Below are 20,024 nucleotides of genomic sequence, written 5' to 3'. Positions count from 1 at the left end.
GGAGCGTGTTACCTTTGCCAGTCAAGCATGGCTCAGTAATGCCGCTCCAGATTTCGGCCGGGAAGTAGGTTTTATTGGTGTTTGGGCCTGATGTTTTCCTGTCCGGAAACCTCCCCCTTCCCTTGGCGAGGCTGTTTTGCAAGCACATCAGGGAAAATCTACCTTCCCCTTGTCCAGTTTAATGAATGGGTTCCAGGCAAAACCCGGCTGTTGTGCAAAGCTGAAGCCCTTGGGGGGAAATGTTTGCTTAGGAGAGTTTGCATGGAGAATTGGAATTCAGGACTGTAAGCCCACGCTGAGCGCTGGTGTCACCAGGGTGATTCCTCGAGGTGGTGCAGTTAGCGTTTTGGCCTCTCTGTAACTGTGGGATGTTTAGGGAAGGGGTGCTTCCTGTTTAGCACAGACAGTCATGCTTTTTCTATCCCATTATTTTCATACTCCCTGAAATAGTGGGGGCACTGGCGCCAGAGAGCAGAGAAATGAAAGGCTCAGTGTCTCCATTAACTGTACTGCTCTGCCCTTCTGGGTTTTCTGTAAGGCCAAGTAGAGGAAGGAGATAAATATTAGCAGGAGAAGCTATAGGAACACAGAGAGAAGGGGTGGTTATAGCTGAAAAATAAGAAGTTAGCTCCACAGTGAAGGGGTTGGAGGGGAAGGAAGGTGGAAAGAGCAGGCACAGAACAGAGGCCTTCTCAGTGGCCCAGGGGGAGGTGGCAGATGAGTTGGGGAGTAAGGCAGGGGCAGGACCAGCATAGCTTATAAACGATGCTAGAAAGTTGGGCTTTATCTGGGAGAACTTTAAGCTGGGGGGTGAAATGGTCTGATTTTCAGTTTAGAGGATTTATTCTGGCCACACTAAGGGGACTGAAGTAGAAGTGGCAGGAATGAAGCAGGAAGCCCAGGTGGTAGGTAAGCTGTCACCTGATCCAAGCGAGAAATGGGCGGGGTCTGAACCTTGGAGGGAGGACGGGCTGATGGGGTGGAGGGGGCCTCGGCCGGTGAGTGAGTGGGCCTGTGAGGGGTGTGCCCAGGATGGTGTCCAGGAGCCTGACTGGGTGAGACGGGAATGGTGACGTCTTTCTCAAAAGTGGGAAACAGAGGAAGAGCAGTCAGGGGCATGGCGTAGAAGATAACTTCTTATCAGATACTTGTAGAATTGGGTTGAGTGGAAACCATGAGCCATATTTTATGCAAGTGGCCCCAGTGGCATGTGCTTGTTTTCGTTACAGGAGAGATTTTGGGCCTCACAGAGTGTTACCAGTGAAGTTCCACCAGCCTGACCAGTTCATCCCAAGTGAAGAGAACATGGATCTGCTCACGACGTATAAGCAAGACTACAACCCCTACTCTGTCTGTCGAGTGGACCCCATCAAGCCTCGGGACAGTAAATATCCATGTGGTGACAAGATGGAGTGTCTGCCTACTTATAAAGGTGGGAGAGCGCTGGAGGGACGGCTTGGGGAGGGACGGGCGAGCGGCACGCAGGCCACGAGATAGGTTTCGTACGCACAGCCCCTTACTTCCCATGGGCCAAATTGGGCCTACAGCCCATTCTTGTGCAGCTGGGGAATAAGAATGGTTTTTAAATTTTGAATGCTTAAAAAAATTCAAAAGACTATTTCAGGATATGAAAATTATACAAAATTTGAAGTTTAGTGTTCATAGTACGTTTTGTTGGAACATAGCCACACTGGTTCATTTCCACATTATCTGGGCTACTTTTGTGCAAGAGCAGCAAAGCTGAGTAGTTAACAGAGAATGTATGGCGTGCAAGGCCTGAGACATTTAATATCTTCCCTTTTACAGAAAGTATTTGCCAGTGCCTGTGTTAGCTTGCTGTTGGAATCCTACACTGGGGAAGCATTTCAATTGAGAGATTAATTTATTCATCAACTTAAGAAATTATGGAAACATAACATACAGACAGAAAAATGTATAAATCATAATTATACAGACCAATGAATTTTTAAAAACTATTTAACAAGTATTTATTTTTTGTTTTCCTAGTTATAATTTATTTTATTTTATTTATTTTATTTTATTTTATTTTAATTTAATTTAATTTAATTTTATTTTACATTCAGTATTATTTTGTATTAGTTTCAGATGTACACTATATTGGTTAAACAATCATACTTTACAAAGTATTCCTGCTGGTATTTCTAGTACCCACCTGGCACCATACATATTTATTACAATATAATTGACTATATTTCTGATGCTGTACTTTACATTCCTATGACTATTTTGTAACTACCAATTTGTACTTCACCTTTTTAATCTCCTTCGCCTTTTTTACCGAATCCCCCAACCCATATCCCCTCTGGCAATTATTAGTCTGTTCTCTGTGTCTAAGAGTGTGTTTCAATTTTGTTTGTTCATTTAGTTTTGTTCTTTAGATTGCACATGTAAGTGGAATCATATAGTATTTGTCTTTCTCTGACATTTCATTTCACAGCATAATACTCTCTAGGCCTATCCATTCTGTCGCAAATGGTAAGAGGTTTTCTTTTTTATGGCTGAGTAATATTCCATTGTGTAAATGTTCCACAACATTTTTATTCACTTGTCTACTGATGGACACTGGGCTGCTTCCATATCTTGGCTATTGTAAATAATGCTGCAATAAACATAGGGGTGGGTATATTCTTTTGAATTAGTGTTTCAGGCTTCTTCAGATATATTCCCAGAAGTGGAATCACTGGGTCATAATGCAGCTCCATTTTTAATTTTTTGAGGAAACTCCATACTGTTTTCCATAGTGGCTGCACCAGTCTGCATTCCCACCAACAGCATGAGGGTTCGTTCCCTTTTCTCCACTCCCTCACCAACACTTGTTTATTTATTGTTGATAGCCATTCAGACAGGTGTGAGGTGATATCTCACTGTGCTTTAAATTTGCATTTCTCTGACAATTAGTGATGTTGACCATCTTTTCATATGTCTATTGGCCAACTTTATGTCTTCTTTGGAAAAGTGTCTATTTAGGCCTTTTGCCCATTTTTAAATTAAATTGTTTGCTTTTTGGTGTTGAGTTGTGTGAATTTTAAATTTTGGATATTAATCTCTTATCAGATGTTTCATTGGCAAATATTTTCTCCCAGTAAGTAGGTTGTCTTTTTGTTTTGTTAATGGTTTTCTTCGCTGTGCACAGACCAATGAATTTTTTTCTTTTTTTTTTTATAAAATATATCTTTATTGATTTCAGAGAGAGGAAAGGAGAGGGAGAGAGAGAGAGAGAGAGAGAGAAAAACATCAACGATGAGAGTCATTGATCGGCTGCAGCCCGCAACCCGGGCATGTGCCCTGACCAGGAATCGAACCCTGATCACCTGGATCCTAGGTCGACGCTCAACCGCTGAGCCACGCCCGGCCGGGCCAGACCAATGAATTTTGACTGAACACATCTATGTAAACAGCACCCAGAGCAAGAAATATATCATTGATACTCCTATTCAGTCACCCAGGATAGAATCATTATGCTGACTTTTAACACCATAAATCAGTTTTGATAGTTTTATATAATTTTTTTGATAGTTTTGATAATTTTATATAAATGGATTGATTCATTCTTTATTGAGCATCTACTATATATATCCCAGGTATGGCATTAGGAACTGTGAAGGAAGCTTAGTGACCTTAGGTGACTTTTGAGTCCAGTAGGGACACAGGACATGGAGTTGTATGTGTGGGGCAAGCAATGTAGCAGTCACTCTATGGAGCACAAGCCACAGGCTGAGACCATGGGAATGGAGGCCAGGTTTACCAGTAACTTTTCTGCTTATGATGCATATAGTTTCCCTAGGAATACATGCTGAACTGTTCATGTAACATGCTTGTGGATCTCTAAATGACTGTACTGATACTTGCTTTTATGTAGTCAAGACAAATATTTAGGCAAGGGAAGGTGGGGAGGCTTGGGGGTGTGTGTAGAATATTCCCGAAACCCTTCTAGGAGCTCTAAATCTATATTCTGGAAGCATTTGCATGCGACTGAGCTTCTCTTAGGAACTGGGGCTCAGGGCCTCTTCAGAAATCTGGTCTCTGTTCTTCTACCTTTTATTTTTTAAAAATTTATCTTTATTGTTGAAAGTATTACAGATGTTCCCCCCCCCCCACTGATCCCCTCAGCCTCTACCCCCAGCCTCCCCTAGGCCCTATCTTTATTGTTGAAAGTATTACAGATGTCCCCCCCCCCCCACTGATCCCCTCAGCCTCTACCCCCAGCCTCCCCTAGGCCTTCTCCACACTATTGTCTGTTTCCATGGGTTATGCATATATGCATATAAGTTCTTTGATTAATCGCTCCCCACCCCTCCCCCACCCCCATCTTCCCTCTAAGATTTGTCAGTCTGTTCCATGCTTCTATGTCTCTGGATCTATTTTGTTTATTGGTTTATTTTGTTCATTAGATTCCACATATGAGTAAGATCATGTGACACTTGTCTTTCTCTGACTGGCTTAATTTGCTTAGCATAATACTCTTCAGGTCCCTCCATGCTGTTCTAAAGGGTAAGAGATCATTCTTTTTTACAGCTGCGTAGTAGTCCATGGTATAAATGTCACAGCTTTTTTATCCATTCATCTAGTGATGGGCACTTGGGCTGTTTCCAGATTTTAGCTATTGTAAATTGTGTTGCTATGAACATAGGGGTGCGTAAATTCTTTCTGATTGGTTTTGGGTTCCTTAGGATATATTCCTAGAAGTGATCATTGGGTCAAATGGCAGTTCCATATTTAATTTTTTGAGGAAATTCTGTACTGTTTTCCACAGTGGCTGCCCCAGTCTGCATTCCCACCAGCAGTGCACCAGGCTTCCCCTTTCTCCCATTCCCACCAGCTCTGGTTGATGGTTTGTTGACTTGTGGATGGCAGCCATTCTGACACGTGTGAGGTGGTACTTCATTGTGGTTTTAATTTGCATCTCTCTGATGATTAGTGACTTTGAGCATTTTTTCATGTCTCTTGGCTATCCGTATGTCTACCTTCTTATCATTGCTGTCATCTTCTTCCACTTTTTCATAGTCACCTTCTGCCAAGCTGCATTCTGGATGTTGTCATACCCTGAAATGGTCCCACCTTTGTCCACCCCAGCGCCCGTCCTTCCGCTTGCTCTCTTAACCGGCTCCCACCATGGCAGTCCTTGGCAGTCCTTGGCAGTCCTTGGCCTCACTTGGACCTGCAGTTCACCAACACTGTAGCCTTTCTTTTCACCACCAGCCCCCCCATGTCTGTCCCCCGTGTGGCCTATTCCAGGTTATATTTTTGTGGTCTATCTTTTTATACCTTCTCTCTTCTGTTCTTCAGTTGTTTCTTCCTAGCAAAGCCCTAATCCTGCCTTTGTGTCTACACCTGGGCATACACCTGAGCATAGCGCCTGTCTTGTCAGCTGTTACTAATTTTCCCCAGAAAGGAACCAGGGGATCTTTTAAAAATGGCAACCTGATCTGACCTCTTCTCTGCTTAAAACTTGTTCAAATAATTATTATGGTTCTTAGGATAAAATCCTAAACCTTTACCACTCCTCTGATGCCTCGCAGATTCTGGCGCCTCCTGCCAGCACCCCCCTGCTGTGCCGCAGGAGCCAGTGGCACCAGGTACATGGCTGTGGCGCTCTTGTCTGCTCATTCTGTCCTTTCATCCAGTGGTTACTGGAAGGCAAAAAATGGGGCCCCACGGACACTGAGCAGGCAGGAAGGAGACGCAAAGCCCTTACCTCTGATGGGGGAGGAAGCGGGCACTTGCAGCTGCGAGCTCTCCTTCCCCCCACACCCTTCCCTTGGCCCTCCCGGGTCTATGAAGCTTGGCATAGTGAGGGGCTCTTTAGAGCAACCGCGTGCCCAGCTCGGTTCCCCTGCCGCCCTTCCCTGGGAGCAAGGAGAGGCCTGGGAGTGAGAAATGCTCCCTGCTTACCTTAGGGGTTGGCATGGATACAGTAGCCCATTGTTGTTGTTTGAAGACACTCCTCCTTTTTCTCTAGCAAAATACTCAAATTAAACACACAGAAAAAACATCTAATACATACTTTTTAATCTCTCCCACCTCCAGCTCTCCCATACTCCTCACCTTTTCCAAACAGTTACATCCAAAATCCCCCCGGCAAACCAGAGAAGGCTCTTGCACTGCTAAAACGAACCCGTGGCCGGCTCTTCCCTGCAGATAAAGATGAGATCGAAAAAACCTTGTTTTCTTCTCCATTTCCCCGCCGAAATTCAGATTTAAAAACAAATCAGTATGTAGCCAAGGAAACATTTGTAGTTAGATTTGACCCATAGGTGCCAATTAGCAACCTATATGTCTCTGTAGTTTTTTGGATAATATGTATACTTACCATATCCTATTAATTTAAATGGTTTCTTTGTTCCATTACTCCCTTATCATATATAACGATTTCCAAAACTGGGCCTTGAATGGCCAACATATGGATTCTTGGCATTTAGCACAGGGGATGCCATTACAAAGGTGTGTTTAGTGAGGAAATATATAAATGAGTGGTTCTGGACCATTGTTTACAAGGGCTCCGGTGACAGTTTGGTGTCGGAGGTACACAAATCCTCCCTCAGCCTGTTACTCTGTGGGTCCTGGCTGAGAGCCAGAGTGAGGTTTGGGGAAGACCCATGACATTTACTCTGCTCTCGTGAGTCCTGCACAGCCCCTTGTATGCGCGAGGGGCTACACCCTTGCCTTATCAGTTGGAGTATCACCTTTCGATGACTTGGTTGTCTCTTGTGGAAATTTGCTGCTTTAGTTATGTTTTTTCCAGAGCAACCTTATGGTTTTATGGCCATACATTGATTTTCTTTCCAAAGGAGGGGAAGAAAAAATAACTAAAGACCAAGCTCATTAAATATGTGTATTTCAATGGGTTCCTTCTATATTATATCTATATGCTCCACTTACTATGGTTCTACAGGAAACATATGCAAACTTTTCCCTTTCCACTCGTATGGCCAGCACCTCTACTAGGGTCCAGAAAACCACCAGTAAAATATGCTCCAGCAGCATTTGGTTGTAATTTTGACATTTTCAAAACACTGTGCAATTGGAAAGATTGAGAGTGTAATTACTTGATGCTCAGCTTTAGGTTTAGCTAAGTTTTTTTAAAAAGACACATTATTGAATGGAATCCCTTTTAAAGAGGTTCTTGCCAATTACCCACATGACACCCTGGCCCTGAAGGGCTTTACTGATGGTTTTCATGCTTATGAATAGTTTGTCATGTGGAATTCTGAGGTTTTCAGGGTCTTGTGGAGGTTTTTTTTGTAATATATGCTGGGTGGAGGAAGTTAGAGGGCTGGACAATAATGTGGTTTAAAGTGTATTGTTGGGTATCAGAAATCATGAGGCGACTTTCAGCTTAGGAACTTGTTTTCTTATCACTTCATCCGTCACAGAAGAGGGCCAGAAAAGCCCTGTCCTTCCCACCCCCACAAACCTTGAGGCAGTGTGTAGGCATCTACAGGTAGATATCCCCGTTTCAGGGAGGGCTGATGTCTGACAGGGAAACATGTGGTTTATATTCAGCGAGATGGTTCCCTCTGAGGCCCCCTAATGCTTTCAAGATGCTGATAGAGCCATTAATGGCTCTTGGAGAAAGATTAGATTTTCAATTAAAATGAAGCCAATTTAAAATAAATAGTTGGTAGTATTATTAGCCTAAAATAAACTTAAGAGTGTGCCTGGGGGGGTGGGGATGTCAGGACTTCCAAAGTGGTGGAGTGAGGAGCTTGGCAAACCTTCTGCCCCAAAAGCAACAGTAAAACTGGACAAAACAGTAAAAATCAACCATTTTAGGGCTCAGAAAATCAAAGGCATACAGAAGATTGAGAAGCATTTATTCAAGAAACATTACTAAACCATGGTTATGAACAGTGGGAGTTTGTGGTGTTTTATCCTGGGGCTCCCCCTACCCCCGTCTCCATGCCCATTCCATCTGGGCAGGCGAGGCTGTGGAAACCAGCGGCTCTGCTGCTGGGGTGGGGGTAGGGGTGGGGGGGGTGGTTGGTGACTTGATTTGGAGTAGAGTGCATACCCAGGGGTTTCAATAAAAGCAATAGCAATCGCAGTGGTAAAATATCAGGGGAGACAACTTCTGCAGCTAGTCTGAGGTTGCAGTACTAGTTGGGGCAAACAACAGACCAAAACACCAGCCAGAAATTCAACAAGGAGATCCAGAGAATAAGAAAGACGTGGTGGGTCTTGATAGGCTTATGCATATTCCTAGTGCTTTGGAAGACTGCATATGGGCAAGGTGCAGTGCACAGGCTGAGGAGAGACCAGGGACAGGGCCTAGTTATCTATTCATCTTCCTTGGCTGAATATGGCACCTAGTGCAGGTGCAGAGGAGACATGGGAAAGCCCAGCTGAAAATGAAAGCCAGGATAGACTTGTAAAGGGCCCCATCTTTGACTATTTTCCCCAACCCATAGACAGATCCATTAGCATACAGTGAAAGCCTTACTAGTTTAAGGTGCTTAAGCATAACTTCTGATCAACTAAACTCTGCTGACACAACGTGACTCTTAGCAATACAGGCTTCATAATAAAACAACTAAGCAAAAATATCAGTTGCCACACAATACAGTGGAGATAAAACTCTATAGAGTTAGTGCAGGCAAGTCACTAACAAACAGCAAAAACCACTCCCAGTGGGGGATCAGAATCCAGAAGTGTAATCTGTGAATAGGAAAAAAAAAAAAAAGCTGTTAATAGAAACTCTCTCTGAAAGGACCAAGATGTTAGACTTAGCACAGAAATATTTCAAAGTAGCTATTATAAATATGTTCAAAGAACAATAGGAAACCGTGTTTAAAGAAATAAAGGAAAATGAGACATTTGCCCGTAAAATAGAGAATACTACTAAAAGGAAATCATGAAAAAAGAATCAATGAAAACTCTGGAGTTAAAAGGACAGTAACCAAAGTAAGAAATTCATTAGAGGGACTTAACACCATATTTGAGTTGGCAGGAGAAAGAATCAGTGAAAATGGAGATCAATAGATAGTATCCAATCTGAAGAATAGAAAATTGTTGTGGGATACCATCACCTGCACCAATGTACTCAGAAACCCCAGGAGAAAAAAAGGGCAGAAAAATATTTAATTGATGAAACTCCCCACATTTCATGAAAAATATTAATATACATATCCAAGAAGCACAATAGAAATAGAATAAACACAAGAAGTCTACACCTCATCGTATAATAGTCAAACTGTTGGAAGCCAAAGATTTAGAATGAAGCAAAAGAGAAACAACTTATCATATACAGGGAAATAACAATAACAACTAAGTTTTCATCAGAAATAATGAAGGACTGAAGGTAGTGGGATGGCATTCAAAGTACTGAGAGGAAAAAAATTGTCATCCAAGAATTCTATACCTAGTAAAGGATTATGTTTCAAAAATGGAGGAAAAAAACCCCATTCCCAGATAAAGATGGAGAATTTCTAGCTAGCTGATTTGCCTTATGAGAAATACTAAAAGTCCTTCAGGCTGAAAGAGAATATCAAATGGTAACACAAATCCACACAAAGAAATAAAGAGCGTTGGTAAAGGTTATTATGTAGTAAAATGTACTTTTTCTCTTATAAGAGAAGTAAAGAACCAATAATTATAAAACTGTGGGATTTATATCAGGAATGCAAGGTTGGTTTAATATCAGAAAATCAATTAATGTAATATGCCACATTAATGAAGTAAAAGACAAAACTGCATAACTGATAGACACAGAAAACACTTGGCAAGATCTGATATGCACAAAAGCTCTCAACAAGCTAGGAACAGGGGGAAACCTCAGCCTGATAAAGGGTACCCACAAAAAACCCTACAGCTGATACACTTAATATGAAAAGACTGACTGCGTTCCCTCTGAGACTGGGAATAAGAATAGGCTTTCCACTGTTACTACTTCCATTCAGCATTGTACTGTAAGTTCCAGCCAGTGTAATGATGCTAGAAAAAACAAACAATGCATCTAGATTAGAAAGGAAGCAGTAAAACTGTCTTTATGCTCAGACAACATAATCCTGTATGCAGATAAAACTAGGGAATCCGAAAACAAAACAAAAAACATACTAGAGCTATTATACATGAATTCAGTAAAGTGTCAGTATTGAAGAGAAATATGTAAAAATAAATTGTATTTTCATCATAATCTCAAAATGAACAAAATACTTAGGATACATTTTTTTTTTAAAAAGCGAAAGATTTGTGTACTGAAAACTACAAAACAGTGCCGAGGGAAATTAATATCTAAGCACATGGTGAGACAGTTCATGTTCATAGATTGGAGGAGTTAATACAGTTAAGATAGGGCTTCTCCAAATTGATCTGTAGATTCAGTGCTATTCCTATCAAAATCTCATTAGCCTTTTTTTTCTTTGGCGTAAATTGGCAAGGTGATCCTAAATTTTATATATTAAAATAAACCAGAGTAGATAAAAATTTGTCTTTTTGAGAAATGATGCTGGGACAATTGGCTGTCCACTTGCAAAAAGATGAACTTAGACCTTTCCCCTCACACCATATTAAAAATTAACTCAAAAAGGATGAGAAACGTAAATGTAAGAGCTAAAACTACCAACCTTTTTTAGACTAAGAGGAAAAACATTGGACTTTATAAAAATTCAAAAGCTTGTTGTGCTTCAAAAGACATAGGTAAGAAAATGAAGATAAATAATAGACTGGGGTGGAGGAAGCACATCTGGTATAGTCATTATATCCAGAATATGCAAATAACTATTATAACTCACTAAGACAGACAATGTAATTAAAACATGGGCAGATTTGAATAGACACTTTACTAAAAAAGAAATATGAATGACTGATAAGCACATGCAGAGATACTCAACATTATTAGTCATTACGAAAATGTAAATTAAGCTACAATGAGACACCATTAAACACCCACTAGAAGGCCTATGATTAAGAAAAAAGGTAAGTGTTGGTGATGATATGGAGAAATGAGAACCTTCATACATTGTTCGTGGGAATGTAAAATGGCTTATCTACTTTGGAAAAATTTGCAGTATTTTAAAAAGTTAAGCATAGCTTTACCATATAATCTAGTAATTCTACCTCTCAGTATCTACCCAAGAAAAATGAAGACATATATCCACACAAAGATTTGTCCTCAAATGGAAAATTTCATGACAACCAAAAAGTGGAAGCAACCCACGTATCCAATTTTTTATAATAAATAAAATTTGCTATATCCATATAATGTACTGTTGTACAATAAAAAAAAGTGAACTACTGATAACATTCTACAACAGGGATGAACCTTAGTTACATTATGCTAAGTTAAAGAAGCCAAATGCAAAAATACTACATATTGTGTGATCTATTTATATGAAATATCCAGAAAAGGCACGCTATGGAGACCAAGAACAGATTAATGATTGACGGGATAGGAATGGAGGATGACTGCAGATGGGCTTGATTGATATTTTGGGAGAGATGGAAATGTTCAATAACTAGATTTTGGTTATGGTTATTCAATTCCTTAAAAGTTACTGAATTATGTACCCATTTTATATTATAAAGATTATATCTCAATAAAGCAGTTTAAAAAAAGTGGGCTTATGGACTCCTCTGGTGTTACCTATATACACCCAAGGCTATTGAGAGAAGCTGCTTTTGTTCTAAGCCTTTGTAAAACTGTAAGCTCAAGAATTCCCCATGGGTTCAGAGGGCCTGCTAGAGTTCCATATTGGCTACTTTATTATTTCTATTTTAATTTTAATTTGACATATTTTTATCCTTCATTTTGTTTATGTGGTGTATTACATTAATTGATTTACAGATGTTGAATCAATCTTGCATCCCAGGAATAAATCCCACTTGATCATGGTATATGATGTTTTTAATGTAATGTTAATTTCAGTTTGCTATTATTTGGGGAGGGTTTTTGCATGTATGTTCATCAGGGATATTGGCATATTGTTGTTTTGTTTTGCAATGTCTTTGGTTTTGTATCATGGTAATGCTGGCCTCATGAAATGATTTTGAGAGCCTACCTTTCTCTTCAATTTTTTTGAAATAGTTTGAGAAGGATAGGTATTAATTCTTCTTTGAATGTTTGGTAAAATTCACCTGTGAAGCCGTCTGGTCCAGGGCTTTTGTTTGCTGGGAGTTTTTTGATTATAGTTTCAATTTCATTAGTAGTTATCAGTCTGCTCAGATTTTGCTTCTCCCTGATTCAGTGTTGAAAGATTGTATGTTTCTAGGAATTTATCTATTACTTCCAGGTTGTCCAATTTGTTGGCATATAATTGTTTCTAGCATGTTCTTATAATCCTTTGTATTTCTGTGATGTCAGTTGTCATTTCTCCTATTTAATTTCTGACTTCATTTATTTGGGCCCTCCCCTCTCTCTTTTTTGTTTAATCTGGCTAAAGTTTTATCAATTTTTTATATTGGTTTCATTAATCTCGTCTGTTGTTTTTATGGACTTTATTCCATTTATTTTCACTCTGATATTAATTTTTTCCTTACTTCTATTCACTTTGGGCTTGTTCATTTATTTTCTAGTTCCTGTAGGTGTAATTTGAGATTTTTCCTGTTTCTTGAGATAGGCTTGTATTGCTATGAATTTCTCTTGCAGAACTGCTTTGTATTCTTATTTTCATTCATCTCAAGGTACCTTTTGATTTCTTCCTTGATCTCATTGTTAACCCATTCATTGTTAAGTAGCATGTTCTTTAGCCTCCACGTGTTTGTATAATTTCCAGTTTTCTTCTTAAAATTGATTTCTAGTTTTGTTTCATTGTGATCAGAGAAAATGGCTTATATGAATTCAATATTAAATTTATTGAGACTTGTTTTGTGGCCTAACATTCGATCTATCCTGGAAAATATTTCATGTGCACTTGCAAACAATATATATTCTGCTATTGGGTGAAATGTCCTAAAAGTAGCAATTAAATGCATCTGGTCTAATGTGTCATTTAAAGCCACTCTTTCCTGCCCAGCTGGGCATGGCTCAGCGGTTGAGTGTCGACCTAGGATCCAGGCGATCGGGGTTCTATTCCTGGTCAGGGCATATGCCCGGGTTGTGGGCTGCAGCCAATCAATGACTCTCATCATTGATGTTTCCATCTCTCTCTCTCCATCTCCTTTCCTCTCTCTGAAGTCAATAAAGATATATTAAAAATAAAATATTTAAAGCCACTCTTTCCTTGTTGATTTTCTGTTTGGATGATGTATACATTGATGTCAACGGGGTGTTAAAGTCTCCTACTATTTGTGTCTTACTGTCCGCCTCTCTCTTTATGTCCATCATATCTTCTCTTCTCCTTCTGTTACCACCATAATGCTAATGTTGGTGCATTGGATATTGTCTCAGATGTCCCTTAAACAGTTTTCATTTTTAAATTACTTTTTCTTAATGCTCTTTTAATTGGGTGTCTATTTGGTAACTTGTCTTTCAAATCACCAATTCAGTCCTTTGCTTTATCTAATCTGATGTTGATTCCTTCTAGTGTACGCTTCACTTCAGTTATTTATTCTTCATTTCTGACTGCTTCTTTTTTTATGGTTTCTCTCTGTTGAATCTGTCACTAAGTTGATTGAATATCCTTATAACCAGTATTTTGAATTCTGCTTTTGGTAGATTGCTTGTCTCCATTTCATTTAGTTCTTTTTTTGTGGAGTTTTGTTCTTTCATTTGGGATGTTTCTTTGTCTCATTTTCGCTGCCTCCCTGTGTTTGCCTCTATGTATTAGGTAGATGATCTACATCTCCCAGGGAAGGACCTGTGAGGCCAAGATATTTCTGTTTCTTAATTGTCACACTGTGGGTGTGGAACCTGTCTGTTTCATGTTTCTGTCTTTCCTACCAGTCTTTTCATGGTTTTTTCATATCCTCAGTTATAGGACTTCCATTCAGCTAGTCTTAAGCGGGATCTCAATAATGATTGTTCTATAGTTTGGTGCTACTGTAATTTTGACCAGTTGTGGGAGGACATGAGTACAGAGTTTACCTACTCTGCCATTTGACCAGAAATCCCAGTGTAGGCAGTGTAGGACTTGGATTTGAGTTAATTATTATGGAAATAATGACAACAGTCCCACAGCAGAAGTTCCTTTTAGACAGACATCCCCTAGATGTAGCTGGCCAATCCTTTTCATTCTTCAAATTTTTTGAAATTCTTCTCCTTCTGAAATATTCCCTGATTGCTAGTAGTCTTATTTTCTTTCTCTAACCTTCACTCTATCTAGAAATGCTGTCCTCCTGTGATACAGGCTGTCAGAAGAGCATGGCTTTGGAATCAGCTATATGGTTTAAATTCCAACTTTAACTCCCTAGCCATGTCACTTTAGGGCAAGTATCTTAGTCTCTCTGAGCTTTGCTTTTGGAAATCTGTACAATGGAGACAGTTAAACCCATTATAAAGAGTTATTGTAAAGATGAAACCAAATTGTGTACGAAAAGCCCTGAGTACAATTGGCTGACACACAGTCAGTTTTCCTTAATTGTCAGATCCAGATAGTGGAGTGGGTCAGAGCATGGATTATGGATGTGGATTTGAATCCATTCTTTTTTACTTCTAGCCATGTAACCTTGGGAAACTTCCCTAATTTTTCTGTTCCTCCATTTCTTCATCTGTAGAATGAGCATATTGATGGTACCCACCTCATTAGGGCTGTCTGAATATTAAGAGTTAACACAGAAATTATATGATGATTATTGAGAATACTGCCTATCATATAATTAGCTCTATACAGGAGGTAGCTGCTGCTATTCTCTCACCAGCCAATACAATGCCTTATTCCCTTGGAGCAGCATATTTGATTTATGTGGATCAGATGTATGGGTTATAAGGACACAATGGCAGTCTTCCCATGGACACCAGGCAGGCCTGGCTGGTCTGGCTGGCAGCCCATTAGTTGTGGGTTGTGAATCCCCTGTCTCACTGTATCACATGCATCTTTGCAGTCACTCTGTGCTGATTCAGAGAGAGCACCTTCTGCACAGAGGAATGGAACTGTTCTTGGATTAGGGTAAGTCAGTGGTGGGACAACTCTGCTGGAATCAGTGCCCTGGATCTTCCCATGGCACTTTTAGAGGGCCACGTAGGCCCTCTAAAATCCCTGTGTGCAGCATTGTGGGGTGTGATAAGACTCGTATAAATTTTTCTTTTCTTCACAGTAACTCTTAGATAACAACGTTGAAACATCAAGCCCTTGATTGAAGTGCTTGGAACAGGGATCCACTCTGTTCTTCCTTTGTCTCAAGGAACATCTTACTGGAGGCTGGCTTATGGCTTTGAAGGCTTCTTGGAAAAGGTGCAGACTGAGTGAATTGAATTATGAGTAATTACCACTTCTGCTTTATTTTCAGCTGATTATTTACCCTGGAACCAACCAAGACGAGAGCTACTTCGTCCGGAACACAACTACCGGCCAGAATCTACTAGGTTTGATAATAGAACCACACACCAGGATGATTACTCTATGAAGGGCCTAGTGAACACCATAAGCTGTAAGCCTCCAGCCATGCCCAAGGTCTGTAACATCCCCCTGGAGGATCTGACTAACTACAAGATGAGCTATGTGGCCCACCCTATGGAGAAGCGCTTTGTGTATGAAGCAGAGAAGTTCAAACCCTGTGAAATCCCCTTTGAAAGCCTCACCACCCACAAACAGTCCTACAGGGGCCTCATGGGGGAGCCAGCCAAGAGCTTGAAACCTCCAGCCAGGTCCTGTGGGCTAGACTCACCTTTCTCTAACACCACGGAGTTTCGAGATAAGTACCAAGCTTGGCCAACGCCCCAGGTGTTCTCCAAACCTCCTGTCCCCTACGTCCCTCCTGAAGAAAAGATGGACCTTCTGACAACAGTGCAATCCCATTACACGTACCCTAAGGGTGCTCCAGCTCAGTCCTGCCGACCAGTGGTTTGTGTCAAGAAGGGTGCCCGCTTCGAAAGCTCCACTACCTCCAAGGATGACTACAAGCAGTGGGCCAGCATGCGCACGGAGCCAGTCAAGCCCATTCCCCAGCTGAACCGTCCTACTGAGCCCTTGGACTGCCTGACCACCACCCGGGCCCACTATGTACCTCACCCACCCATTAATACCAAAAGCTGTAAGCCCTCCTGGTCTGGTCCCCGAGTAAATATCCCTGTGGAGGGCCAGACCACATACACCATCAGCTTTACTCCCAAGGATATGGGTAGGTGCCTGGCTTCATACCCCGAGCCCCCAGGCTACATCTTTGAAGAAACAGATGCTTCGGGGCACAGGATATACAGGCCAGTTTCCCAGACAGGCTCTCGGCGGAACAGCCCTCTTTGTGTAGGTGATTCGGAAAACCCCAACCAGCAGGAGTTGGCAGTGTCAGCTTGATTTTTAAAAAATTATTTAGAATTGCAAAATACTTTTACAAACAGATGACTGAAAGTTATTTGTTGGACAGAAAAGAATTCCCCAAAATGAAAAAAAAAAATCATCATTTCCAGGACACTTGAATAAAATGAGAATCGCTTGAGTCAAGGAAAATGACATGTAGTCACTCAGTCATTGGTAATTACTCCTCTAACCCTCCCCCTGCTGTCTTCCTCTCTTGGGTCCCTTACCTTGTGCTCATGGAATCATAGCTGGTCACTATGAGGTTTTCTCTAAACCAGATGTATTTTATTAATTTAATCATTGTATGAATTGACATTATGATTAACCCTTGCCAAAGATGAAGTGTCAAGGAATAACCTTTATTTCGGGGGAGTGTGAATCTGCAGGTCTGTATCTTCACCCCCCACAGGCTGTCTGTGCAAACAGCAGGCTGTGTTCCTTGGGACCTTTGGAGAGATTTCAGACTAAAGTCCCCATTGCATCCCAGTCCTGGTGGGAGTGCCTTGGGCCCAGCCTGGAGTCTTGTTTCAGATTCTTTCTTCCCAGGGCTGCTGCACGGTGTCTTTCTTCTTCACATTGTGACGTGCCAGCAAGAACAGTGCTGTCTGATGGCGCATGGCTCTCTCTGATTACAACAGATAGCAGCCCCACAGGAGCATGGACCTGCCAGACCTCTCCCACCCCTAAACCAGTGCGGGCTGTGATTCTAGACAGAAGAGGGGGGAAAAGGGACCCTGGCAACTAGGCATTTGGCAGCAGCCATGCCCTGGGCTGTGAGTTCTAAATGCTCAGAGCCTGGGAAAAATGGCCCCATGCTGGGCTAGCTCCTAGGAAGGCTGGACCTACTTGTCCTAAAATGGTAAATGTGACCAGACCCTGTGACAAAACTTGGCTTAGTGGTGAGCTGGACCCTGCCCTGGGGAAAGGGCTGGAGTTTTCTCTTTTGGGTCTAAGGTTTCACCAAGTTTGATTCTGAGGCTAAGTAATTTGAAGATTGTTTTAAGTTGAGGAGATTGAGGAAAGACTTTGTTCAAGGAGGCCCATACGGGGTCAGATGGGCTCATGATCTGGGTGAGCCTCTCACAGAAGGATGCAGACTCATACTTGGGATGCTACCTCTCTCTTCAGCCCACAGAACTTAAAATATACTCCAAGTTCTCAGAAAACTTGGGAACACGATGGAGGGAAGAGAAAATTTCAGTTCAAGTCCAGAGACTTGAGCCTTGGGCTCATGCCGGGTTCATGGGTGAGAAACCTGCATCTCTTATCCAGGGCTCAGTCTTCCCACAGCTCTTACCTACCTGGCCCAGACTGCTCAGGGCCCTACCCCTTGAAGCCTCACCATGAGATTAGTTTGCATCATCGGGTTGGGATTTACATCATTTAATTCTCTTTTTGGTTACATGGGGTCTGGATACCTGTCCTTACGGTGTAGAGAGGCTCATAGAGGTTACACACATTGTCCAAGGCCACAGAGCTTGGAGCACCAAGGCCAAGACTGGAACCTTGGTCTTCAGATTCAAGATCCAGTGCTCTTCCCACAACACCAGGCACCTCCCATCTGCTGTGTCTCAGATCTCATGGCTCCACAGGCCCCATCAAACCACATTCCCTCTGTCTGAAGTCTTTCCTGGAGTCCATTAAACTAAAGGAGGTTACTAAGGAGAGTAGGTTTTATTTTGTTTCGTCACTTTTTACGAATCAAAGAAATATTTGCACTTGATTTGAAAAGCCAAATAGTGCTAAAATGCTTATAAAAAATTCAGTACTCTCTTATGCCCCAGCCCCTTGGCCTTCCCCATTATCACTTCCCCAGAGAACAATTTTAATTTGATCTGTTTCTGCTAGTATTTTCCTTCATATTCCTAAATAATGTACCTGTACTGCCGTCTGTTGACTCACAGATTTTAGTCACGATCTGTTCGGTTAATTACGAATTTTAGTTCTCTTACACTTCCCCTTCCCTCTCCCTTCTTTTCAGAATGGTTATATGACAGCACTTGGCTGTATCAAGACTAATAAGTTTTTCTAACGTTTCTGATGAGTAGGAAGGGACGAAAATGCAGAAGGATGAAGAACCTGCTTGATTAAGGAGCACCAAGCCTTCTTGGGGTGAGCAATATCCTCTGAGCCCTTCCTTTGTGATATGTATGGTCACCTCCATGGTGACCCCAGGCTAGGGGAGCTGTTTAGGGCATTCCTTGTCCGTTCTGGACTTAAGGAGCCAGGTTTTTGCCCCCCACCCCCACTATCCGTCGTTTTTGGTCTCAAAATATCTTTATTACTGTAAAAGTGGTTAACAGAAGTAAAAAAATTAAGAAAATATATAAAGAAGGACACAAATAACTATTATGGGGACTAGTGGAACACAGTGGCTAAGAGCATCAAAGGAGACTGTCCAGCAGACCTGGGCTTATATCTTGGCCCCTGCTGCCCAGTAGCTAGGAGACCTTGGTCAAATTCTTTAACATACAAACACGAGCAATGCTGGCTACATGCTTTTGTTGTTTGGATTGAATGATAGAATATATGTCAATCCCTTAGCCCTGGCTCATGGTTAACTCTCATTAAATGTAGGTGATGATGAAGATGGTTGCTGAGTTCTGCCTGGTTGAATCTACTTATGATTTTATTGGTCAGTGTTTACCAACATGCAGGTAAGGATAACTGCTTGTATTTTATAAAGTAACATTTTACCTTTTTTTTCATATAGTTAACTTTTTAGTTCTGAGTCGGGATTACTAACTGCTCTCCCTGGAAATGTCATTTTAGGAGGTAACTTGGGTCTCGGGGAGGGAAAGAGAAGCTGAGCTGAGGGGGGCTTTGGTTCCCTCCCCTGTTCCATCAAAAGCAGCAGCTTGTTAATCAGTTCTGTGCATTGGGCTTCCATATAAGAGTTGGTTGGAAAAGGGTCCACTCTATTAAAAGGCAAACACTTACTGCTGTAACACCTGGTGTGATCCTGTTCCATAAACCCTGACGATGAAAGGCCTCTCATAAACTGTCTCCTCTTGAAAATATGCACACATAATTTATGTCCTAGTTTTCATTTGTGAGAATGAAGTGGGAGCTTGCTTTAGGCAGGCTCTAAAAGAAAATTATTAGAGACCAAGAATAGGATACAAAGGGAAAGGTTTAATGTCCAGCAGGGAACCTGCTCTGGCGCAGAATCCAGTCTGTTCTGTGGATGAAGTTCTGGAGAAGAAAACAGATGAGGCATCCAAAGCCCCGAAATGGCAGACTCTCCAAAAAAGCGGAGTCTCCAAGTGAGGCTGATGGGCTGCAGATGTGGAGTTGGTGGGTAGAAGCTCTAGGCTGGTTTGACGTGGTCTGCTGGCTTGGGACATGGTGCCCAGGGGCATCTTCTGGGATGACCTGCTCCCGATGACTGTCTCCCTAAGCCTGTGCTGTGCACAGGGCAGCCTGTGTCAGCAGGGTAGGTGGCAAGGGCAGGGCTTATTCCTTGGTTCCCTTACAGCGGGGCCACGTGCATGGATGAAGACCTTGGCACATCACCTCTTTTTGGCGATTGGGGACCCATCTATTTCGCCCTCCAGTTGAGATATAAATACAGCATCAAGAAGAGCTGAAGGGACTTTCCATTCTACTACTTGTATTTTCACAAGTGTCAGCGTCTTTAAAGATGAGCCCCTCTTTTTTGACTTGGCTCTAAGA

The 20,024-nt window shown here is 41.7% G+C and overlaps 1 protein-coding gene across 1 annotated transcript in view; it reads left to right on the top strand.

Moving 5' to 3' along the window:
* SAXO1 (stabilizer of axonemal microtubules 1) overlaps positions 1–16,450 on the top strand; it is an 80,525-nt gene extending 64,075 nt beyond the window's left edge. Inside the window, exons 3-4 of the mRNA XM_081150765.1 lie at positions 1,230–1,432; positions 15,343–16,450. Coding sequence (XP_081006891.1) covers positions 1,230–1,432; positions 15,343–16,346 — 1,207 coding nt within the window. The 3' untranslated portion in view covers positions 16,347–16,450. The remainder of the gene's footprint in view (positions 1–1,229; positions 1,433–15,342) is intronic.
* The last annotated feature ends 3,574 nt before the right edge of the window (positions 16,451–20,024 follow it).

The sequence above is a fragment of the Miniopterus schreibersii genome (assembly GCF_964146895.1).
Source record: "Miniopterus schreibersii genome assembly, chromosome: 11".
NCBI lineage: Eukaryota > Metazoa > Chordata > Mammalia > Chiroptera > Miniopteridae > Miniopterus > Miniopterus schreibersii.
The sequence above is the reverse complement of the archived record's forward strand: the minus strand, read 5'-3'. Positions and strand labels throughout refer to the sequence as shown.